Below are 24,388 nucleotides of genomic sequence, written 5' to 3'. Positions count from 1 at the left end.
AAGCCGGCAAGGAGGACCCCTTCCTTCACTGCAAAACTAATAAACTGTAACTAAATGTTTGCTGTGATATAGAGCCAAGCTTAAAATAAGAATAAAAATTGCCCAGGTGCCATTAAGAAGCAAGAATTCAGAGTGGGGGTGGAGGTTGGGGTAGGAAACACGGCACGATCTCCATGCAGGGGCAGGACCCAGAAGGGAGCCGGCTGCAAAAGGCTCAGAACCGTCAGGTGCTCCCACACCTCCCACTACAGCAAGCCTGCCGATGCAGAGTGAAGGCAAACTTCTGATGGGGACTGGGGGCAGCAGGTGCAAGTGACCTGTGAGAAACCAAGGAGACCCATGCACCAGCAGCCGAGAGCATTTTTCACCACAAGATGAGAAAACGGCAATATAGTCCAATCCACTATAATCACTGGGGAGTTGGCACAGGAAACTCTCAAATTACTCTGTGCAGTAGGTATACAAACCACTCACAAAATAAAGCACGCTTGCTGAAGAAAAGTTCGCAATCCTAAAAACCCCATGAAAGAGCAAACCATCCCTTTTTCTGCAGCTAACAGGAAAATTAGGATCTCCACAAGAATTCAGGAACATAGATGAGAGACCATAAAACAAGTGTGATTAAGAGGACTCTTTAAAAGGAAGAAAAACAAAAGAAGAGTTGAAAATAAGGACAAATTTGAAAAAGAATCAAAGATAATTCCAGAAATGAAAAGTATAGTCAACAAAATTACAAACTCAATGAGAAGGATAAAAAAAAAAACTGAGACTGAGAACAAGATTAGTGAGATAAATACAAAGAAGTTCCTGAGAATACAACACAGAGAAATCTAGAAGATACGAAAGAGGTTCAATATAAATCTAAAAGAAATCACCAAAGGGAAGAACAGCGAACAGGAAAGAGATAATATTCAACAAATTAAGAACACCCCAAATTTTCTTAATGAAGAACACAATATCTAGACCTACACACAAGAGGAAATTAAAAAAAAAAAAAAAAAAATCCTGTGTCTAGGGGCGTCTGGGAGGCTCAGTCGACTAAGCACCCGACTCTTGATCTCAGCTCAGGCCTTAATCGCAGGGTCCTGAGTTCAAGCCCCGCAGTAGATCTTAATCGCAGGGTCCTGAGTTCAAGCCTCCATGCACAGCATGGAGCCTACTTAAAAAAAAAAAAAAAAAAAAAAAAAATTCCCTGTCTAAATAGTGGTGAAACCAGAACACCAAAGATAAAATAAGGGGAAATTTCGTGCTTGTAAAATAGTTGAATCCAGAAATGTACCTGTAAGCTCCATGGATGTGGCGACACAGTGAGGACGCAGGAGGCAACAGGGGCTCTGACCCTCTGCCTCTCATGTTGGGGCGTGGGGCGGGGGGACACAGGTTCAAGTACTGCTCGCTTTCTGAAAACCTCAATTTTAGGCCAAGTCTAAACTTGGCCAGGCTGAGTAAACCCAACAACCTCCGGCTTGCTACACATCCAGGGACGCCACACCTTGTACTAACAGGGTCCTGGATTTTCGCCCTCCCTCGCTGGCCATCTGGGTGGTTATAGAGCGGGCACCACTCTTCCCGAGTACAGCCGCCAATGCTTCCTAATGCCTACCGCCTGCAAGCGTCCAATTCCAGAACCTAATTTACCCAGCAATAAAGTACCCCAAGTGTATTCTCATGGCAAGAACCCCATCTTGTGGCAAAACGGTTCAAAGCCGAGTCTGGCCGTACGCTGCAGTGCCGTTCTCATTCTGAAGACAAATCCGGGTTGAGAAGTTATCATTTTATCTGCTTCACCAGACACAGTATCTTCCCCACCATTCATCTTGTGTCTGGGATGGGCACCAGGTCTGCAGTAAATCTGCAGAGCACAGGATTCTGAGACTTTGGGGGTTATTTTCAGGAGAAAGCGGGCAGTCTTTACGCTGCTTCCTGCAGGAATATTTTAAGGGCAAACCAAGCACTGACTCTGGGTTGGCTTCCGAAATTGATCATCTGTCCGTTCTAGGGATGGTCCAGACATTCCCACTTTCTACAAGATGAACACACTTGGGCTAAAGCAATCACAAGACAAAAATGCCCTAAACCCCTAACAAATGACACCCTAATTACTACCATACATAACCACGCCACCCCACAGCACACACCTACCTAGGTCAGAGCCCTCACACCTTCAACCTCTAGAAGGTACCTGTTATTCAGGATCTCTTCTCTACGAGACAGTAAAACTCGATTCTAGGTATCTTCTTCCTTTAAGAGGAATGTCTTCCTCAGTGTCCTCTGCCACTGTCCCTGTTCCCATTTGGCTCTCCTATTTAAAGAGATTTTGAAAGGTCTTATTGTTAATAAGCTCAAAAATATGAAGCACTGAGCACAATGCCTGGCTCCAAAACATTAGCTATTATCACTGCTTTTATTATTGTTACTACCATTATTAATGACAACAGTACTGAAAAGGGGGGGAACATACCAGAAAGTATATTTCTCTATTTATCTCCCTCATTATCAAAGCTTAAAGAGGGGCGCCTGGGTGGCTCAGTCGTTAACCGTCTGCCTTCGGCTCAGGTCATGATCCCAGGGTCCTGGGATTGAACCCCACGTTGGGCTCCCTGCTCCGCAGGAAGCCTGCTTCTCCCTCTCCCACTCTCCCTGCTTGTGTTCCCTCTCTCGCTGTGTCTCTCTCTGTCAAATAAATAAAATCTTTAAAAAAAAAAAAAAAGCTTAAAGAAACAACTAGCTTAAACAAGAAGCCAAATTATTTTTATGAAAAGCAAAATGAAAACAGTATTTTTCTCCCCCCAAAATTGGGCTTTTTAAAGTTAAAAAAGACAGCAGATTAATATTAAAACAGCGTTTATTTGTTAATGTAACATAGGAAATTAAAGCAAGTTACACTATCTTTAAAAACACAGCTACTGCGTTTTAAGAGAAACCCTTCCCTCCCACCTCCCCATCCCCGCGTGAGTTCAGAATCTAAGAGAAGTAACCATAAAACAAAGTTTTGTGGAATCCTTCATCCAAGAGTGCTTACATGATGATTAGGTTAATATTGCCTTCTTACAAAATTTCTCTTTTCTATTAAAAATTTTTGTAGCCTTGATTGTTTATTACAAAAAAATTCAGTACAAAAGTTTGATATATTGAAAAATGACCCCCCTCACAGCACCGTTATATATAGCAGAGAGTAATCAAGAGCAGATTGCTAATCTAGATGGAGCAATCTTCAGATTATACCCAGACACACAGTGGTTTAATTACCCTCCCGTCCCCTTCTCGTAAGAACTTAAAAAAACACACATACAAAAAAATGTCAAAAAATTTGAGGAACCCTTTCCAAACAGTACACAGTTAGTTCAGTGTCAATAATTCACATCTTGCAACAAAGGGTATGGATATGGTTTCTTTTACAAAACTTTCAGTGTCAAAAAAGGAAATTAAGGCCATCAGATTCGCAGCTTAAAAATTCACATAAAGGAAATACAAAAATATTCTGTGCTTCTGAGAAGGCTCTGCACTGCATGTTGGTAAGGATTACCATACTTCTTTATTCTGAGGAAGACCGTTGACTTGAGAAGTTTACATAATTGCACAGCTTCTATTGGATGCTCTTGTGGTTCCCTGATGAGGAAAAGTAGAAAGAAAAATCAGTGCTATGAAAGCAGATGACAGTACTTTCAACTAAGGCAGAGACAGGACAAATCCGTATTACCTGACTTCAAATACCCTTTGTAACCTTCTCTTACAGACTGCTTCCAACAAATTCCAGAACAGCGACACTGAACCCCAGCTGCACATTCAGATCCGGAGGAGCTTAAAAAAAAAAAAAATCTGATCTAGGTCCCTAGATCAACTAAATGAGAATTTCTCATTTAAATGGGGAAGTGGTATCTATTTATATGTAATTTTAAAGCTCCCTAAGTAATTATAATATGCAGCTGAAGTTGAAAGTGGCTGTTCAATAAATAACCTCCTTTTATAACTTGGGAAACAGGAGGTCAGCGGGTTCCATTCTGAACCACATCAGGGACTCCAGCTGGCTGCGTCCTCCGCTTACGCGTCCCAAAGCACGTGTTCTGGCTTCGTCCTCAAATGTGAAGTCAAAATGGCTCCCTCCATTCTTCTCTGTTACCACTAATTCCTTAAAACCTCACGGTCTGACTTGTGACCTACCTACCACCGCACTGGACTGAAACTGGCTTGGTGAAGGTCACAAAAAAACCCTTCTAATCGATTCGAAAGGCCACTGGACCCGTTCTCTAATGCAAAGTCAAAATATCTACCATTTTGTCCTCCCTCTTTCAAACCTTGAAATCATTACCTACTCTGATCACAAAAGCTAAAAGCCTCGCACATCTGACTTCTTTTCCTTCTTGCCCCGCTCAAGTTCTGTCACCACGTCCTTATGAACCTCCATTCACGCAGTCCCTCCGTGTCTCTGCAGTCTCCCTGCTGGAGTCAACCGCGGATTCGGTGTCGGCGGCTCCCTGGCTCCACAGTGTGCAGAAGCTATCTGCCCAGGCATCCCGACTGCACACTCACCCCCGAGCCCCCCATTTCCTGTATGTCTGACACACACCCTCCAATACAACTGGACAGATATGCTTGGCACATAAGTCCTGACACATCCCCTGTGGTGAACGGAAGATCACCACAGATTCTCTGCCGCTCCTCCCGTCAAGAGCTGACGACTGTTTTACCCCCACTAGCACTGGAGATGGCCTCGAGACTCACTTCGGCTAAGAGAACATGGGCCTAGCCTTTAAGAGATCTGGTGCCCTCTTTCACCCTCCTGGAAGCCAGCCGCCATGTTATAATTAAGCTTTGGCTAAACTACTGAAAGATAAAGGAACATGGAGAGAAACGAGAACCTTCCAGCCCCAGCCACGGTCGCAGCTGGGGGCAACCGCATCATTAACTTCACTATCACGTGGAGCAAAAGAGCTAAGTGCCCAGCTCTCAGCCCAGTCAGACCGCCGCTCACGGCAAGTGAGAAATACTTGTTTGAAGGCACAAGCCTTGGGGGGGGTGTTAAGGCAGCCAACAGGTAAGTGGAACACCCGCAGAACACCACAGGCTGTCTCCTGCTACCCAAACAACTGCCAGTCCTTCCAAATGCTGGACAAGCATACTTCCCAGAGATCCTGCCAGCTCTTCTGGCGGCCTTAGCTCTCCAGCACCTGCCCACTCCAGCTCTACTCTGAGCCACTTGTCCTGCACCCTGAGGCATCTCCTACGCTGTTACTTTCCTTTCGGTCACTACGATGCTTCCCAGTAAGGGCAGGAAATGGAACTTGTCCTTGTTTTCTTGTCCAAGCTAAGCCTAAAGTATCTGTTCTTAAACAGTCCTCCAAAATGTATGAGGAAGTATCCAAAAATTCATTCTACCTCATACAACCCACTTCAGGTGGTCCTCAACCCTGGCGGCTAACCACATACGAGAACGTTTTTGGGGGTAGGACTGGGGCCAGTGAAGCAAAACAAAGAGATTTATAAGTCTGCAGACACAGAGACAAAGTCTTAGAAGGATTAAGGGCAGGAATTCTGATTAATCATCTGACTCAAACAGCTTCAGAACATAAACTGAAGGCTTACTACTTATTAATAATTCCAATTTAATTAATTAAAATCAAATTTGGAGTTTCTTTATTTCAAGAGCTCTCAAAAGCCCAAGCATCAGCTAAAATCTATCTTGTAATTAGATGATTAGGAACCTAATATAGCAAGAATTTTGTTTCCCACTGCAATTGAATATTACTCTGGTTTCTAAAGTTTATATGCAGATACTCTAATTTAGTGATCTAAACTTCTCTATCACAGAACTCTTCAATAATTTTTAAGCACGCATTCCAGCCCATATATACTTATTTATAAGAGATATACAAGTCCTACCTGAACACCTAGGTGCATTATAAAACAAAACTGAAATGTGACATAATAAGAAAACAAATGCTTTACAAGAAGTGCTCACGTTTTCTTCCAGTACTCGACTGCGCTATCTTGAATATCCCCCGAACCAAACCCACCTGGCCAATCACTTACGTGGTTCATCAAGTAACAGGGGGAAAAAACCAAACTCACTATTGATTTTGGTTTTTATGTAACTCTGTCAATGAAACTTAAAAATATTAGAGTTATACCTGCTGGTGGAAAATTTCTTCCTCTGCCAGCACTTCAGGCGCGTCTTCCTCACCCTCCTCCTCTTCGGGGATGGTGGTTTTAAAGACTGTACTTCTCTGAGCAACCTCCTAAAACAAGAGTGGCTCGATCTCAAGTTAAAACCACACTTAAAAATCACAAAGGCAGTTGGGGAGAGGGAAATTTTCTTTGCTTAGCTTTTAGAAACCGCACCTTTCCTACATTAGGGATTATTTTTTTAAAAAGAAAAAAGTGGTTCATCGATAGCTGTAGCTACTGAGCAGGAAATTTTGCATAACCGGTAGCAGCTCTTAGATTTCCAATATTCCTGGCAGGGGAACTACTGGTGTCCTGCGTGAAACACCTGCTGCTACATTTCCCAGGCTTTTGATCCCATTCTGCTCCTGAGAACTCTGTGAACCATATAGCACACTGGATTCTTTATAACACGCAGCATGAATTCAGCTTCAAGATCCTGGCTCCTAGCAGAAAGAAGGCACTAAATAAATGCTGAATAAAATGAAGGTGAAGGCCAAGTGCTGTGATCTCGGGGACCATGGTGGCAACAGTCCACCCTCAGCAACTGGTTCCTCTTGGGAAATGGAATCAAGACAGACGAGCACTCCCTACTACCAACACACTAGTGAAGAAGCTCCCGCATATTCCACACAGAAAACAGTCCCATCACTCACTCACTGGAGGCACGACAGAATGTAACCAGTTCCATTCCCTGCAGAAAGGGCTCACACACAGGTGACGCTCCTGGACTTACACAATGCAGCAGTGTCTCTGTGTGAGCAGAAGGCTGACCTGATGATCTGGCAGCAAGTAAATGAGTACGTCCTGCAGAGTGCCACAGAGCTGCTCACGTTATTCTGTACCAAATCATAAGGTCACTCAAGAAAGAGAACTCCACCGATGAAGATGCTAAAATTACATCAGTAAAAGCTTATCTGGAATCTAACACACAACCAGCTAGTTTAAAATGGCAGAGAAAGAAAACCAAAAACACTGTGTCGTACAAATGAGAGCTCCATTTTAAAATATGTCCAAGGATATATTTCACAAAGGAAGCGAGGTGTACACTAGTGTTTTCTGGGGAATTTTGATTACTGTTGCATGGCCAAAGAAGAGGGACCATTCTGAGAGTTTCCATTAGCCAGAAACTTCAACTCTGGGAGCTCAGTCAGTGGTACACACACAAACGGCCATTTCACAAATATCAGCCTGCTGTGACCAAACCCACACTGACAAAAAGGCATGTGAATCCTTAGTTCAATTATAATGCTTTGAAGTAAGAGATCGATTGGGGGATGGCACACAAAACAGAAAAAGGAATTCTCATAAAGATCTCAGAGTACCCAGCTTTCCATAATTCATCCTAAAATGAGGCAAGAAAAGTCAAAGAAAACCTGCTAGAGAATCTTACATTCCAGCTCGGGCAGCTGGTGACAAGTGTACACACCTCATCTGGAAATGCGGGTTCTTAAAGCATGTGACTTAAGAACATTGTCCCCAAATGCAAAACTCAGAAAAAGCAATTTGCCCAACAAAGTTAATCATAAATTAATTCAATTTAACTACTTTTAACGTAAGCATGTTGTTAAGCACTTTTCATTTGATGACACTTAAAAACCAATTAATCTAATGCAGAAAGCCTGCACAGAAAAACAAGTACGCTAAATAAGGTCTAAAAATTGATAGAAAAATCATAAAACAAATTTAGAACCAAAAATTGTTGGGAGGTTGAGGCCCAGGAAATTGTTATTAGTCAAGGTGCTAGTAGATAAATGTCTTTATCAAAAAAATTCCTCTCAGCAAGATATCCAGCCCTATCAAGTGCCCTAAAAGACCCACATAAATGATCTGTCTACAAAATGTATTATCTGTGGGTCCCTGTTAAGGCCTTGCACACATAAAGGGACAGGATTCGGGAGGACTCCAGCCAGCACCAGCCGATGAGCTCACCTCTTCCAGCTCTGCTCAGTCACGACACGCTGACAGCCTGAAGTCCCCACGGGGGAACTTCTCTGAGCAACCTCCTAAAACAAGAGGGTACCTACGCCACAGAAGTCAGCAAATTGTTACCTACAGATCCGAGCGGTTCTGGTGAGTGGAGGGGCCGACCATTAAACTATGATATCTCTGTACACCTACGAAGTCATCCACATATACAAAAGTTTCATTTATGACTATATTTCGGAAGGTACAGAGAGACTGCTTTCTTATTTCCCTCATAGAAAAACATTCTAGGGGCGTCTGGGTGGCTCAGTCAGGCGTCTGCCTTCAGCTCGGGTCATCACCTGAGGGCCCTGGAATCGAGCCCTGCGTCGGGCTCCCTGCTCAGCAGGAAATCAATCTGCTTCTCCCTCTGCCTGCCGTTCCCCCTGCTTGTGCTCACACTCGCCCTCTCTCTCTTTCTGGCAAATAAATGAATAAAATCTTAAAAAAAAAAGAAAGAAAGAAAAACATTCTATTTTAGCAAGTCAACATTTGCTGTTTTTAGTCATCCACTATCCCCCGTCCTCATTTGTCAAAGCCCCCGTTTTAGCTGGGTCCCCCTCTCTCCCATGGAGATGGGACACATGAGTCACAGGAGCAGAGTAGGATCGAGCTGTTGGAGGGGAGAAGGCAGCTCAAGCTGTGTCCTCTAAACCCTCCCAGGGACTGGTTTAGAGGTGGGCCTTTGACCCAAGCTGGCACATACGAGTGGCGTCCAGGATGGGAAACTCACAGGGAACAAGGCTCTTGCCCACAAAAAAAACAACCTCGAACGATGCGCCTCCAGGAGCATCCGGCACCCATGCTGCATCAACCAAGGAAGACACTCAGAAAACAGACACACAGAAGATCCTTGGGGACACTGGGTGAGCCACTGGATCAAGTCCATTATCTCTGGATTTTGGTTGTGTGAGCCCGTATATTCCCATTATAGATTGCTCAAGTGCATTTTCTGACATTTCCAATGCCTGAGCAAGAGGAAAATACACGTAAAAAATGAAACTAACTTAAGCCAATTATCTACAATCTTACAGAACAATGGTCTTTATGGTGGTAATTATGGATTGTTGCAAATATGGCCTGGGACCTACTAAGAAACATGGTTTCAGAATTAAAGGACTAAATACCAAATGTGATTTGTGTGACAACCACAGACATAAAAACTGTATTCCTGATACCTTCCTCGTTTCTGACCGAAGTCACTTAATAGAGCCCAGCAAGCAGAAGACAGAAGTTGGTTAAAAACAACAGACAATCCAACCAACCAAATAATCTAATATTCAAGGGTTTAAATTATGAAGGGAAACCTGAGCTGTAGTTAGCTCTGTGGAGACATCACTGTGACACCACCTCAAGCTCCATCCCGTTCATGGTATCTGCTTGTCCACAGGCCATTCTATCTAAGATGTTTTGGGGGCTCTTCAACCTGCTACATTCCAAACCCCTCCTACAAGATCACTCGTAACCTGAATCCAGTTTCAAGAGAAACAAAGGGCGAGGTGAGGACTGATCCCAGGGCACACAAAAGCCTGCTGCGTCGGCACAGCCCCACATCACAGGCCGTGTCCGGAGCCCCGTGGCCCACCAATGCCGACATCGGGGGGTGCCCAGCACCAGAGCCGCGGTCAGTGCAGCGGGGCAGCAGCGATGGGGAAGGACCCCAACGTGCCCAACACAAGAAACAAGCAAGGGCTTCCGCAGAGAGAGCAGGAGAAAGACCCAACAGCTTGAAGCCCACGAGTGACTGATGGCATGTGTCAACGACGCCCCTCCTGAGAGCCAGGCCGGGTATCGGGGGTGAATTCCCCAGAGCTGCCCCCAAGTCTCACACAACTGTGCCGAGGTCTACAGTGAAAGAATCACAGGCCGTTCCCTTCCTGGCTCGGCCTGAGATCACGGGAACTCCTCCCCAGTGGACAAGGGCTCCGAATGAAGAGCAGTCCAAGGACCAGCAGATGCATCCAGTGAGGGACGGATGGGAAAGCCGCCAGGCAGAGGACTGGGAACACAGACACCTTGGACCCCCCACGGCAAATCCTGTTAGTTACTTTATTTCTCTGAACTTAAGGGCAGGTCTGTGTTTAATTTTTAACATTTTTTTAGCCAGGGAAATTCTTACTGAATGCCTATTATGTGCCAGGGAAAAGCAGAATAGGTCCTTGCCCTTGATGTGCTTAGGACTCTAGTGAGAGAGGCCAATGGGCCAAGCACCAGACAGGGTAAGAGGTCTGCAGCTGGCATCACGGGAGCAGAGAAGGAAACCTGAAGGGGAAGCTGCAAGCTGGCCTGTATTCACAACCCCACTTCACAGAGCCCCATTTCTGGGGGGTGGGGGGTGGGCTGGTGTGCATGCGTGCATAGGGCACAGGTTGTCTTTATGTTACGGTGAGGGTAGGGAAGGTTCTTTGATAAAAATCTAGGACTGATAGGTTGAAAACAAAAACATCAAGCAGATGTACACTCCAAAATCTTCAAACTCAAGAGTTTCACAAACATTCTGAGAGCTAGGACCCATAGCTAATAGCTAATAACATAGTTACCAGAAGCCAGATAGATACATCCCAAGCGTTTCCCAATGGGTATCTCATTTATGTTATACTCATTACATTAGTATTATCACAGCTCTGTGACTTGTCTTATTATTATCCTCCATTTTAAAATGAGAAGATTGGGAGACGAACCATGAGAGACGAAGGACTCTGAGAAACAAACTGAGGGTTCTAGAGGGGAGGGGGTGGGGGGATGGGTTAGCCTGGTGATGGGTATTAAAGAGGGCACGTACTGCATGGAGCACTGGGTGTTATGCACAAACAATGATCCATGGAACACTACATCCAAAGCTAATAACGTAATGTATGGTGATTAACATAACAATAAAAAATTTTAAAAATAAATAAATAAAATAAAATGAGAAGACTAAGAGAGGTGAAGGAACTTGCCAGAAGTGACAAAGTCAGGGGGCAGGGGAGGCAGAAACTGGAGCCTATGCTCACGTTCAGTGCTCCAAGATACACTCCCATTTCACTCCTAAAACGTGAAGTCGGCTTCACTTTGATTTACTCAGCAGGCTTGGTCTGGTGTAAGCCATCAGTTACTTCACATTTCAATGTGACTTCCGAAAAGAAATCACACTTGCACAAGGAACTTTCGAGTGGAACAGACACTGGAGCAGTACTGACAAAACGGCCTTACCTCTCCCTGAGAATTTTTCAATATAACCTTCACATCTTCACCAGTGCCCCAAGAGTTCTGGTTCTTCCAGATGAGGTCGGTGGGAGGACTGGCTGTGACACCAGCATTTGCAGCCCAGATCTAGAAAAAAGAAAGGACATCAGTTCATCCAGAACCCAGCCCTCCCACATCCTACTGACGGCAACGTAATGAAGAGACTTGAACCCCTGATTCTAAGTCTCAGAACTGTGTCCCAGCTTCAGACCTGCTGTACGAACTAGCTGTGTGTCCAGGAGATCCTACTGAGGTCTCAGCTTCCCCATCTGATAAATGGGAATGCTGACGCCTAGGGATCTGAGGTGACATTATCTACATTCACCTCCTAGCCCCTCGACATGTCAGCTGAACGTGTGCAAGTGGCCTTATTCTCATTATCCATGAAATGGGACAGAAACGGGATTGCTGTGAAGAACAGGGGATTAGCCACACACAGCAGGGCTGGCTCACTGAGCAAGGATTAGCTCTCCCTGTCAGCACCCTGTTAGGGTTTTTATGGGCCGTTCTTCCAAAGGTATCTTCCAGCGGCCAACAGCAGTCAGTGAGGTGATCCTACTAATTCCTCTCAAAAAATCTGCAGCAGACAGCCCATCTAGAATATTCTTATAGAAACTGGTATGTCTCCAAGGAGGGGCAGTGTCACAATACCCCAGGAGTGTCTGAGACTGAACTCCAGAATGCATGCAGGGAATGAACAAATAGCCCATTAATTAACGATAAACAGGACTACTACTGAAAGAGGCAAACAAATAATTACTTTTCCCGTCTCATAAGCAAGGAAATTCTGCTATATTTTTAATGCATTTTATTGGCAAAAGAGTACTGGCAGAGTGGAGAAAATGTGAGTCAGAAAACCTAGGTGTGAACCCTGGACAAATCACTCCAGCTCTACCAACCTCAATGTCCTCATGTATAGGGTTACTACCACCAGTCTTGAGGTTTCTAAAAGACCATACGAAAATAGAGAAGTTTTACACCCCATAAATTATTTCACAATATAAATGGCCACATGATAGCAACAGGAAGACTAGAAATAGCATTACAACTAGAAAGGGACAGGGAGCGTTAACTGGGATAAAACAAAAACCAATTGGATCCAGGCTGTTAGGTCATGTGGAATGTTAGTGTTTTCCTAATTTCAAGCAATACTTTTTCACCATGGTTCATATGGAATCATAGAATTGGTTTAGTGTTAATAATAATCACAAAAGGTCGGTAACCTTACTGGGTAATTTAATCTAAAACTATTATGTTCCAGAGTTATCCTATTCAATATGCTAGCCATATGTGGCCTCTGAGCATCTGAAATATGGCTAGTCAAAAGTGAGATGGTACTGTGAGGATAGCTGTAACTTTGAACACTTAGTCCAAAAAAAAAAAAAGGTAAAATATCTGACAAATAATTTTTTATAATGATCACATGTTGAAAGAATAATATTTTGGATACAATGCATTAAATAAGATATAGTACTAAAGTTAATTTCATACCTTTCTTTTTACTTTAATGTGGCTACAAGAAAATTTTATTTTTTTTTAAGGTTTTATTTATTTATTTGACAGAGAGACAGTGAGAGAGGGAACACAAGCAGGCAGAGTGGGAGAGGGAGAAGCAGGCTCCCCACTGAGCAGAGAGCCCGATGCGGGGCTCGATCCCAGGACCCTGGGATCGCGACCCGAGCCAAAGGCAGATGCCCAACGACTGAGACACCCAGGCGCCCCTACAAGAAAATTTTAAATATATATATATATATATTTCTCTTATTTGTGTTCTAGAGTTTTAAACTGATCTTTGCTATTGCCTGGTACAATTTTATAGTAAGATTACTTATCACTACCATGTTCCAAAGAGCTTATCACATTTAATGTTAGCTACTAAAAAAAAAAAAAGGATTACATTTCACATGGTAATTGAGTTCTCCACTAGACCTATAGTATATATATCTATTTGGTCCCTGAGGAACTATAACTAGTGGAAAAAGCAGATGATTGGCATAACGGTTTCACATTACTTTAGAGAGATAGAAAGCACACTCAAATCTGAATCTTCTGAATTAGAATGTCAGATTCTTTCCACCACGTTATGCAGCTTCCATAAGACACATAATAGGACTGAACAATTTTCTCTCACCGTAATAATTACTAGAGAAGAAAGAACAGCGTGGTTAGGACATTTGTTCCCATTTTTTACCATTACAAAATTAGCATCTGATATTTTCACAATGTGGTATCAAGCTCTATGACACACTATTTAAAAGAGAAGTCCTAACCAGTTTGAGCCTTTGATCTTAAACACTAAATAAGATGTGTATCAATCATAAACTTTAAAATATGTGTTTAATATTTTTTAAAAGGAACTGATAAAAAGAGACCATCACTTCTACATACTTCAGGAATAAAAATGTGGACTTCTTTCACATCTATATCAAAGTCAACACATTGTGTGCAAAATCTACTTACTAAGTAAAAGTAAAGGAATTTTGTATTTGCTCAATGAAGCTACTTCTCTAAAAAGTATGCTATGATATTTAGTGACTGTTAAAGATGTGGCATTTCAGAACACAGCAACAGTGAACCATTTAGAACTCAAAATAGAGTCAGAGTGTCACAAAGCCCATCTCTTTTTAAATCTAGAAACTTAAACACTGTAAAAACCATGTTACCCTCTCTAAAATAGTATGTTTTAAAAAGTGATTCATTATAACAGGACCTATCACTTAATAATTTTCATTCAAAACGTAAGTTCCCTAATCCAACACCAGAGATGGTGACTAAGGGTGAGGTGGGACCTGGACAACAAAACACTACCCAGATGATGCTGAGGGTCACCCAAGGCTGATGACTGTTGTGTTAAGGCATACCTTAGCATTAACAGATTATCCTCCTAATAGTTCTTTATGCCAAGCAGTATCTCCTGAATCAGACTGGGCTACAATCAGTCAAGAGACAGCTGTTTTATATCTACTGGAGTAGACAAAATAAAAAGAATTCAAAGGTCAATACTTTCACTTTTAATAGTCAATTACCGCTCTCAATAAGATAGAATTTTTAAAATCTTTAATAGCACTTGTAATTCCCTAATCATGTCAAAGATGTTTTAATGCCCATTTCTAAAATGCTTCTCTTTAAGCCAAAAATTTTCTTGAATCACTTTAACTGTTTGTTAAGACAGCGAAGTTAAATTAAATGATGATAAATTCACTTACTGTAACAGTCTGGCCTGCCTTCAGCACATATCTTGAGGTATATTTGTAGCTGACTGATGTGTCTCCAATTTTTCTGATCATTTCCCAGCCTCCCATTGGCTGATCCTATTCATAAACAGAGTAAAACAAGGTCACATCGAGTATACAGAAAGTGATGGCTAATCAAATGAATTTACACAGGCAGTTAAGCTAAGACAGCTCTGTGGCTGTCTTTCCCGGATTCATATTTTCCTACCATAAAAAGAAAACATGGTTTTGTCATTCAGCAAAACAGTATCTTCAACAATGCTGCAGTTTTAATATTAAGGTACTTAATTTTAAAAAAGACAAAACTGGAAGAAAAGGGATGTGAACCAAACTAAATGGTCCGTATTCACTGCTAGATTGGGTGGGTCTATGATATTACAATACAATCTAGCAGTCATAATCACGATTATAAACATCTAATATTTGATTACTTTAAGCTTTAAAAAATACAGACACAAAAGGGCGCCTGGGTGGCTCAGTTGGTTAAGTGTCTGCCTTCAGCTCAAGTCATGATCCTGGAATCCCGGCATGGAGTCTCGGGATCAAGCCCCACTTCGGGCCCCCTGCTCAGTGGAGAGCCTGCTTCTCCCCCTGCCCCTTACCCTGCTCGTGCTCTCTCTCTTTTTCACTCTCTCAAATAAATAAATAAAATCTTAATAAAATACAGACACATAAGCTTAAAAACAGATGGAAGAAAATATAACCCTTTTCTTCTGCACCTATCCCACTTCTGCCCACACTTAACTCCCTTATCTCAAAGCATAAGGGGCTGAAAAAGGGTCAGTGATGCAATGACCAGTCCCAAGTGATGGCTATCATTTCTGGTCCCCAAGCTGCCAAGGGCTGCCGGGCACCTGAGGAAAGGTGCAGGGTATTTGAAGCAACTAGCTGCACTAATCTATACCCATCTCTAACTCAAAGACAAGAATAAACCAGGCTGAAAGCCAGCTTTAGAATAACTCAGCACAGGGCTGTTATGCCTTTTGAAAAACAGCCAAACTACAACAATGAAGCAGCAGAGGCTACTGTTGTTCTTTGGCTTTTAAAGTCGTGACTAAGAGGGCTTGGAGCCTATTCTCTTTAGTACGTGAACTGCTAGCTTTCCTTTGCCCATCCAAATTATTTACTCATCCACACACAAGACAGAGGAGAAAAGGAATGCTTTTCACAAACAACATGTGACAAATCCTGAACACATGCTTCAGAAAGTGACATCCATCCCACTGCACGTCCACGAACCCCCAGACCTGCCTTCCAGCATCATCTCACACCCCTCCAAGACCTCCAGCTCCATGATGCCTAGCCAGGGAGGACCTTCACTACTGAGCTCTCAAAGACCCCAGCTCGAAACCTCAGAATTCCCTATGAATATTTTGTTTACTTTTAAACAAATAATTTCAAGATAGGGCTCCATACTATTCTTCAGACAAACAAATCATTAGTATTCACTCATTTATCCAGAGAGAAAAATACTCCCTGCACATATCTGAGTCTGGGCTCGCATTTCCTTCCTTTGCTGAGGTTAACAGCTATGAAAGAATATCTCCCATTTACACTCACAACTCCAATTTTTCCACAAGTCTGGCTAGGGCGGGGAGTAAGAGTAACTCATCCTTAGGAAGGCCACTGTGCAAGAATGACCAAGTGTGGAAAAAAGCTCTGGCTCTGTAAAAAAACATTAAGGAAGAAAACCTTTAAGCCACTAAGTGTAGCATCTCCTCTTCCTCCTATTTTAAGGTATACTTTACTTCACGAATATAATTTACTTCATTCTTGTGAAGACTACGAATCCAAATAAAGTCTGAGGCATTAAGGCAATTGCGAAATCATCTACCAGTCAGCAAAGCCTTCCTGGAGAAAAGGGGGGGTCAGTTTCTCACCTGTTCGGAAGTGTTCTTCAGGCGGATAAATTTCCCATCAACATCTATCTCTTCAATGCAGACATTCCCGGTGGCTGAGGCAGAGTGAGAGATGCTAACGCTACTGCTCGCCTCGGACTCTTCCACATCGACTCTCTTCCGCTTTCCTCTAGTTGTGCGCACGCTCCGACTAGAGGATGCTCGGGATACTGTCACACGAGAAGAAGGGCTTGGAGAGAGTTTCAATCTACATGGGAAAAACAAACATTCCATTTATAAGACACTTATGCCCTTCCTACTTTAGAAAAAAGGACATTAATAGCCTGCACATGCATTTCTTTTCCTGCATGTGCATTTCTAAAGCAAAACATTACTGAAGATCTGCTGGACAAGGCCAATATACTTCTTAACTAAGATAAGCTTATTTGTGCTAACATGTGCATCACACTATTCTTTAAAAAAGCAATAATTTGAATGTTTTCCCTAGGAACAGAATATAATCACTATGCAGGAATTGTGGAAAACACAGGGGCAGGAACCAACCCACCTACCACCACCCTACCACAACCACTGTTCTGTTTAGTATACTTTTCCTGATTTTTTCATACCTGTGTTTTCTTTTCATAAAACTACAATCACAATGCATGTAACAATGAAACTGAATGGCTTCCTATTCTAAATCAGACACTTTCCCTTAGAAACTTTTTCTAAGAACAGGTATCAAAGGATTTACACATTAACCAGATTTGAAAAGTGACTATAATGTCTCTTTCAGAAAACTAAGTATTTTACAAAATATTAAATAATCAAAAGCTCAAGAAAAATACTCCATATCTTACAACAGTCCAGCATTTAAAATAATATTAATAAGACTCCTTAAACAACATTTTTTGTTGTTTTGGTAGAAATATGATCCATATCTATTTACCTCTACACCTAGATGTTAAAAAACAACAGAGAAAATACTTTATTTTGCCTGAAATTGCCTGAAATTGCCTTAAATGTTAAAATAAAATTTTTGCAAAGGCCCAACCCTAGTTATTACTCTTTAAATAAAAAGGGTGGGGGCAAGAAGCAAACTGTGAGGTAGAGGGACACCTGAGGCGCTTACCTCTCCTCTTCGCCCTCTAGGAGCTTCCTGTAAGCACTGATTTCCATGTCCAGGGCTAACTTGACATCGAGAAGTTGTTCATAATCGTTCAGCTGTTGCTGCATCTGATCCCTTATTTCCGCCATCTCCCGCTCTTTGTCAGACAGCATGCGCCGAGAGTTGTCTCTTTCTTTAGCAAGCAAGTCCTCCAGCTCCTGAATCCTCTCCAAACATGCTCTAGACTTCAGAGTCAAGGGAACACATTTACTTTCTAGGAACATTCCAACACTAACACAAAGCAGCTATTTTTAAACCATTTCCTGGACGGGAAAACAAATAGAACCTGAAGGAATCTCTATCTTTAGAATGCAAAAGAGACTCAGATTTTAAGAAATTAAAAACCAAAATTTCTCCAACACAAAATACAACTTCAGGAAAGTTTTGGCTTATAAAAAGACTTTAGAAAGAGATAAATTTATCAAATGCAAGTGTCATAAATGTACATATAATTTTTCTGTATTTGGCCAAATAAAACAAAATTTTAAAAGCTATAGTTTTAATAAAAGTCAAGTCTAGCCCCCTACAATCCATTTCACTCAAAAGTATAAATTAACTAAAAATGAAACACGCTGACTAAAGAAACCTAAGGGCAGGTGAAAGGATGTTGTGGAGAACTGCTGGGACTCTTCAGAAACCACAGGAAGGGATTCCAGTAGCTCAGGGATAGTGTCCCTGTAGAACTGCTGTGCGCTCATGCTCAGTCAGCATACAGAGACTATATACAACACAGTGTTCTATATTTACAGTAAGATGTTACTGTAAACATAGAAACTTTGTATTTGGTATATAAAAAATGAGAAATCACACAACCTGTGACCAGAAAGTTCATCTGAGAAACCTTGTGTCTCACTAGGTTAATTACTCTTCCGTGTTTCTCCCAAGACTGAATTCATCTCAGTGGCCTCAGAAAATGACAAAGGTAATCAACTCAAAAAGACTGATGGATAGCTCAGGCCCTTAGAATCACAGGTAGCAGCATCAGAGCAGGAGAGAAAGGGCATGCACAATGCAAAAATTAAACCTGGAAGACTAAATATCAAAAGGAGAATCTGCACTGTGCGGAAACACTGTACTCTAGTTAGTACATGTATTCCTCACAGGGGTATGGCTTAAAAATTTTGAAAGCACTTTACATCTATACCCGGGATGAACAAATAAGTAAACAGGATGGTAGAAAACAGGTTTTTCACTCTCAAAGAGAAAAGTGATAGATAAGCAAGCAAGAAAGCCAAAAATGAACCCTGTGGTATGGGGTTAGTCAGAAACATCTGTATGAACGTGGGTTTAGTTTAATATAAATACAAGTGTACAGAGATACAATTACAGAGAGTGTGTAAACATGGTTTGGCATATCCACATATATTACCTAGCTCCATCCACAAGAGGGCCTAGAAGCAATGACACCCCAGTACCAGTGAGGCACTCGGCGTCCAGATCTTAAATTCTATGTACCACTCTCCAGTAAAAAGAACCAGGGCTGTGTGGACAAATGGCTGATTCCAGGGCTGTGGCAAGAAAAACAGAGGATGAGCCTGGAGCATCTTATAGTACTATAAATAAAGAAGCGCTCAAAAAAGGGGGGACACAATAGGCATTCTGACAGAACCACCTAAGCCAATAAAGGAAGGTAGTATTGAATTATAACCCAAAGTGTAAAATAAATATCCATGAGTCCAACTAATATAAACAAATGGATGAATACAATATAAATAAGTAAGAAAGAAGAGACAAATCTTTCAGAGAATTCCACTTAATAAATGTAGATATTCCCTTCAGGATGTGGAGCTTACTTCCTGTCCTCAACCCTCAAGAGTGAGCTGGACACAGTGACCTGCTTTCCAAGAACGGAGTATGGAAAGAGAGAAAGGGTGATTTGACAATGGAAAAACCTGGCAAACAGTACCTTCACCAGTGATGCCCTGTGGGTGTCATGTGATCCCTGATACAACGTGTCAAGAAGGGCACTTACTTAAAACCCAGAACCCCAGTCTCATGGGAAAAGCACGAGACAAACCCAGACTGAGGGACAATACACAGGTAAGTTGCCAGTTCTCAAGACTCCCAAGGTCATAAAAAAACAAGGAAAGCCTGAGAAACTGTCAGACCAGGGGAGACTAGAGAGACATGTGATACCCTGTAAAGAAAAACAAGAGCAACTGAACATGTGGTAAAATCTCAATAGTCTAGAGTCTAGTTAATAGTAAGGTACCAAAAGTAGTGTCTTCATGTTGACAAATACACCATGAGAATGTAAGATGGTTAAAATGGGGGAAAACTTCGAGGGACAGGGGACCTGCCGTAGTGTCTTTCTAATGTTTCTGTAAATCTAGAATATTGTCAGAGTAAAAAGGTTATTTAAAAAATAATCACTCAGGGGCGTCTGGGTGGCTCAGTCGTTAGGCATCTGCCTTCGGCTCAGGTCATGGTCCCAGGGTCCTGGGATCGAGCCCCGCGTCGGGCTCCCTGCTCAGCGGGAAGCCTGCTTCTCCCTCCTCCCACTCCCCCTGCTTGTGTTCCCTCTCTCGCTGTGTCTCTGTCAAATAAATAAATAAATCTTAAAAAAAAATAATAATCACTCAATTAAAAATAGAGTAGCATCTGACACTCTATATCGGAAGCAGGCATTCATCTTAAGAGTGATCCTAAACATAATTCCTGCCTCAAGAACTCGCCCTTAAACTGCATTTGCAAAAACCATGCTATAAACTAAGAAATCCATTTTTTTCCTCTCACAGGCTTCTAATAAAATTTAAGTTCAAATGCTTCTCCTTCAATCAACCTCTCCACTGTATTTCTGATGTGGGAGGTAGACAGAAGGAGCAACAAGGTGGAATCTAAAGGAGAGTTGATGAAAGGCATGAAGTACCCAAGATTCAGAGGTAACATCTGAGCCTAGATTTGTAAACCCCAAAACGTCTCTTTGCCTACCTCTGACGTTAAAGAGTTCTGAAAGTGGAGAAAAACAAAATTTAGGTATAAAAAAAGTTTTAAAGTTATTGTGATTCATTTAGAAATATCTGAACTGTATTTTCAGTACATTCAATACACCTGTTATGTAGCGAAAATACAAAGAACAGGACGTGAGAGACAGACCTAGACCCTTCTTCCTGAGTCTGCCAACAAGTACCTCTGAGACTCTGGGAAGACTGTAACTAACCTCACTAAGCCAGTGTCACACCTGAAAAATGAAGAGGTCTAACTAGTTATCTGTAAGATCCTACCTCTCACTCTGAAGTATCTTATAACTGACTTGACAGTCCTGGTTTTCTTATTTTATAGTAAGTAACATAATTGTACTAGTTTATTATGGTCTAGCTACAATAGAAGTTTCCAGTTTGGGTGTTAGAAAAACAAAACTCAGAGGTGCTTTCAAAGTGCCTGTGAAGAATCTTCTGCAAGCCAAACAGACTGTGACCAACCAATTAATTTGGCCAGACAGAAATAACAGAAATGCTATAAGCAATATATGAAATTCCTAACTCCAAAACATTATACTGCTACCATCTCTATATTATTAAAAAATGTTTTCTGGAGTCAGCATTTTAAAGACTATGCCAATTTTATTTTTTTTAATTTTTCATTTATTTATTTTTAAGATTTTTTTTTATTTTTAAAGTAAACTCTATACCGAACATGGGGCTCGAACTTCCAACCCTGAGATCAAGAGTCACATGCTCTACCGACTGAGCCAGCCAGGTGCCCCAAGGTTATGTCTATTTTAAATAAAGATGAAGAAGTACTTCACTAATGTGAGTCACATAACCAAAAGGAAACTGTATGTCCTAAGAGGCAGCATGATGAAGCTGGTATGACCCAACACCAAATGCTATTAAGATACACAATGGGGTAATACCGAGAGGGGTGGCTTTTTTCTTTTTCATGATCTAAGAGGCTAAAGTTTATCAACTAATGAAGATACTCCTCAAGATATATTATTTATCACAAAATCTGGTATCAGTAATGAATAGAGGAAAGGACACCCCCCTCCCCCCAGCTCCCCAAAGATAGGGAAATTTAAAACTACTCTGGCTGAAGAAGGTGCTTCTCCTATTTCATAAGGTCTTAGCTCCTGGAAACCCCCAAGGCCCCGCCTAACATCGCTTAAATACCACTAACCAGAAGGTAATCAGAAAAACTTGCAAGGATGGGAAGAGAACCTACAAGCCAACAGGGAAACAGCCCTGAACCTGAGTCAGGGAACGTGGCTACCGAGTTTCCCAGCCTCTCACTATCTAACTGCAGGCAAGTCTCAGACCGCCCCCCGCCCCTCCCCACCCCAGTCTGTAAAACCTCTACAGCTTGCATCATCAAGGGGAATATGCAGCAGCCAAAAAAAATAAAAAGAAAAAAAAAAGTAGGGACATGGGAAATTGAAGGAAAGGAGATAACTGGAGTATGATTTATTAAATGGAGAAGAATAGTAAATGTCAACTCAGAGTAAGAACACAGGTGCCTATTTTTTAGAAAGGTGCAATAGAAAAAAGATGATCTTTGAAGAGAGTGAGGGGTAAAGGGAAAAACTGGCAGCTAAGAGAGAAACCCATCTATCAACCTGCAGCTTCTCGGCAAGTAATTATACTCACCTAGGTCTGTGCCTAAGTGAACTCAAAAGATCCTTCCCAGCTCTAGTGCTATATGAAAACTTCAAAATACTATCAGGACAAAATACATCTAAAATAATCTTTTAAATTATGTTACAAATAATAAAGTACACGTGATAGGCAATGTAAAAGCTTCTATTTTAATTTTGTTTACATTACCCTATTTTTATGCACTTCACTGTCTGCCTTGTTTTCTAAATTCCTACAATGTCTTCAGTTTTATAATCAGAAAAACATTTTACCAAAAATAAAAGAAAAAACAAAAAGAGCTTAATCAGGAATAAAGTTTATTCTTTTTTTTCTAATTTTATTTTATTATGTTATGTTAATCACCATACATTACATCATTACTTTTTAACGTAGTGTTCCACGATTCATTGTTTGCAGATAACACCCAGTGCTCCATTCAAAAAGAAAAATGACCCAAATAAATAAAATCATGAATAAAGAGGAGAGATCACAACCAACACCAAAGAAATATGAACAATTATAAGAACATATTATGAGCAGGGTGCCTGGGTGGCTCAGTTGGTTAAACGACTGCTTTCGGCTCAGGTCATGATCCTGGAGTCCCAAGATCGAGTCCCGCATCGGGCTCCCTGCTCAGCGGGGAGTCTGCTTCTCCCTCTGACCCTCTTCCCTCTCGTGCTCTCTATCTCTCATTCTCTCCCTCAAATAAATAAATAAAATCTTAAAAAAAAAAAAAAAAGAACATATTATGAGCAATGATATTCCAGCAAATAAAATAATCTGGAAGAAATGAATGCATTCCTAGAGATGTATAAACTACCAAAACTGAACCAGGAAGAAATAGAAAAGCTGAACAGACCCATAACCACTAAGGAAATTGAGGCAGTCATCAAAAATCTCCCAACAAAGAGCCCAGGGCCAGATGGCTTCCCAGGGGAATTCTACCGAACATTTAAAGAATTAATACCTATTCTTCTGAAACTGTTCCAAAAAATAGAAATGGAAGGAAAACTTCCAAACTCATTTTATGAAGCCAGCATTACCTTGATCCCCAAATCAGACAAAGACCCCATCGAAAAGGAGAATTACAGACCAACATCCCTGATGAAATGGATGCAAAAATTCTCAACAAAATACTAGCCAATAGGATCCAACAGTAAAATTTATTCTTACACAGAAAATTTAGAACAACAAAAATCTCCCTCAAGGGAAAAGGAAGCTGGAGATTCTTCCCAAGTAATTAAGGTGAGCAGTAGATTAGGAAAGCCTTCTGAGTACTTAGGTGGTGTCTGTGTACTTTGTGTCCACATCAACACTACCATTAGACTGAAACCGATTTCAAGCAGCGTCCACATCTGCCCAAGCTGCACCTAGACTGTGCCATCAAATACTCACAGGCACTCGGTCGGCACATCCAGCGATGCAATCATTTGTCACTCGGGTGTACCGATGACTGAAGTAGTTACTAAATTCTTAATATGCAATTAATGCTACCTTCCCATGACCCTGACTAGTAAGGAGTTCAAACACTAAGAGAATTTGTCTAGAATAGCAAAGCATTTACCACTCACAAAGAATTTTTGCATGTTTTTCTTATTATGGTTTCCCAATGTGATGAAAAAGGAGTACATCAGGAACAGCGCCGTTTGCAGATGAGGCTGCAAGATGGGTCAGGAAATCTGGGTCCAGGGGTAAGCCCCAGAAATAAGCGAGCATGTTAACCTCCTGAGCTCTGGGTAATCTATTAATTTAGGAATAACAGTTGCGCTCAGAGAACATTTATGCAATGCAAACTGAAAACATCGGGAAAATACTGGGCAACCAGAGTGCAGGAAAATACTGTGCTCTCTGAAAAGTGACATCAGGCAGAGCAAAGCACATCAGGCAGAGCAGAGCAGGGAGACGACAGTGAGGAAGGTGGCCTTCACTTGCAACTTAGACTCTTTCTAGAGGAAGAGGCTTATTACTTACCTCCTTCTGTAGATTTGAAAGCTGAGATGAAAGGCTCTCAATTCTCATACGACTTTCCATCAGTTCTTCCCGGGCACTGTTGACAGTCGAAGTATTCATCTCCGATGACAGCCTGGCGTTCTCCAGCTAAAAGAAACAAACCAATAGTCAGTCTTATCTAGTGACTTCAAACAAATGAATAAGGAAGTGTGATTCATTTCAAGGCATTTCATCTCAAGCCTAAGCCCTGCTGGTAACTGGATGATGAAACAG

General features: G+C 41.7%; 1 protein-coding gene across 1 annotated transcript in view; it reads right to left on the bottom strand.

Moving 5' to 3' along the window:
* Positions 1–2,827: 2,827 nt before the first annotated feature.
* The window catches only part of LMNB1 (lamin B1), a 52,711-nt gene continuing 31,150 nt past the window's right edge, over positions 2,828–24,388 (bottom strand). The window contains exons 5-11 of the mRNA XM_025860863.2: positions 24,137–24,262; positions 17,556–17,776; positions 16,466–16,691; positions 14,559–14,663; positions 11,320–11,439; positions 6,129–6,236; positions 2,828–3,609 (exon numbers count right to left, since the gene is read on the bottom strand). Coding sequence (XP_025716648.1) covers positions 3,568–3,609; positions 6,129–6,236; positions 11,320–11,439; positions 14,559–14,663; positions 16,466–16,691; positions 17,556–17,776; positions 24,137–24,262 — 948 coding nt within the window. The 3' untranslated portion in view covers positions 2,828–3,567. The remainder of the gene's footprint in view (positions 3,610–6,128; positions 6,237–11,319; positions 11,440–14,558; positions 14,664–16,465; positions 16,692–17,555; positions 17,777–24,136; positions 24,263–24,388) is intronic.

Source organism: Callorhinus ursinus, unplaced genomic scaffold, assembly GCF_003265705.2.
Source record: "Callorhinus ursinus isolate GAN/ISIS: 27379988/994484 unplaced genomic scaffold, GSC_fseal_2.0 scaffold30, whole genome shotgun sequence".
NCBI classification, from domain to species: domain Eukaryota; kingdom Metazoa; phylum Chordata; class Mammalia; order Carnivora; family Otariidae; genus Callorhinus; species Callorhinus ursinus.
The sequence above is the reverse complement of the archived record's forward strand: the minus strand, read 5'-3'. Positions and strand labels throughout refer to the sequence as shown.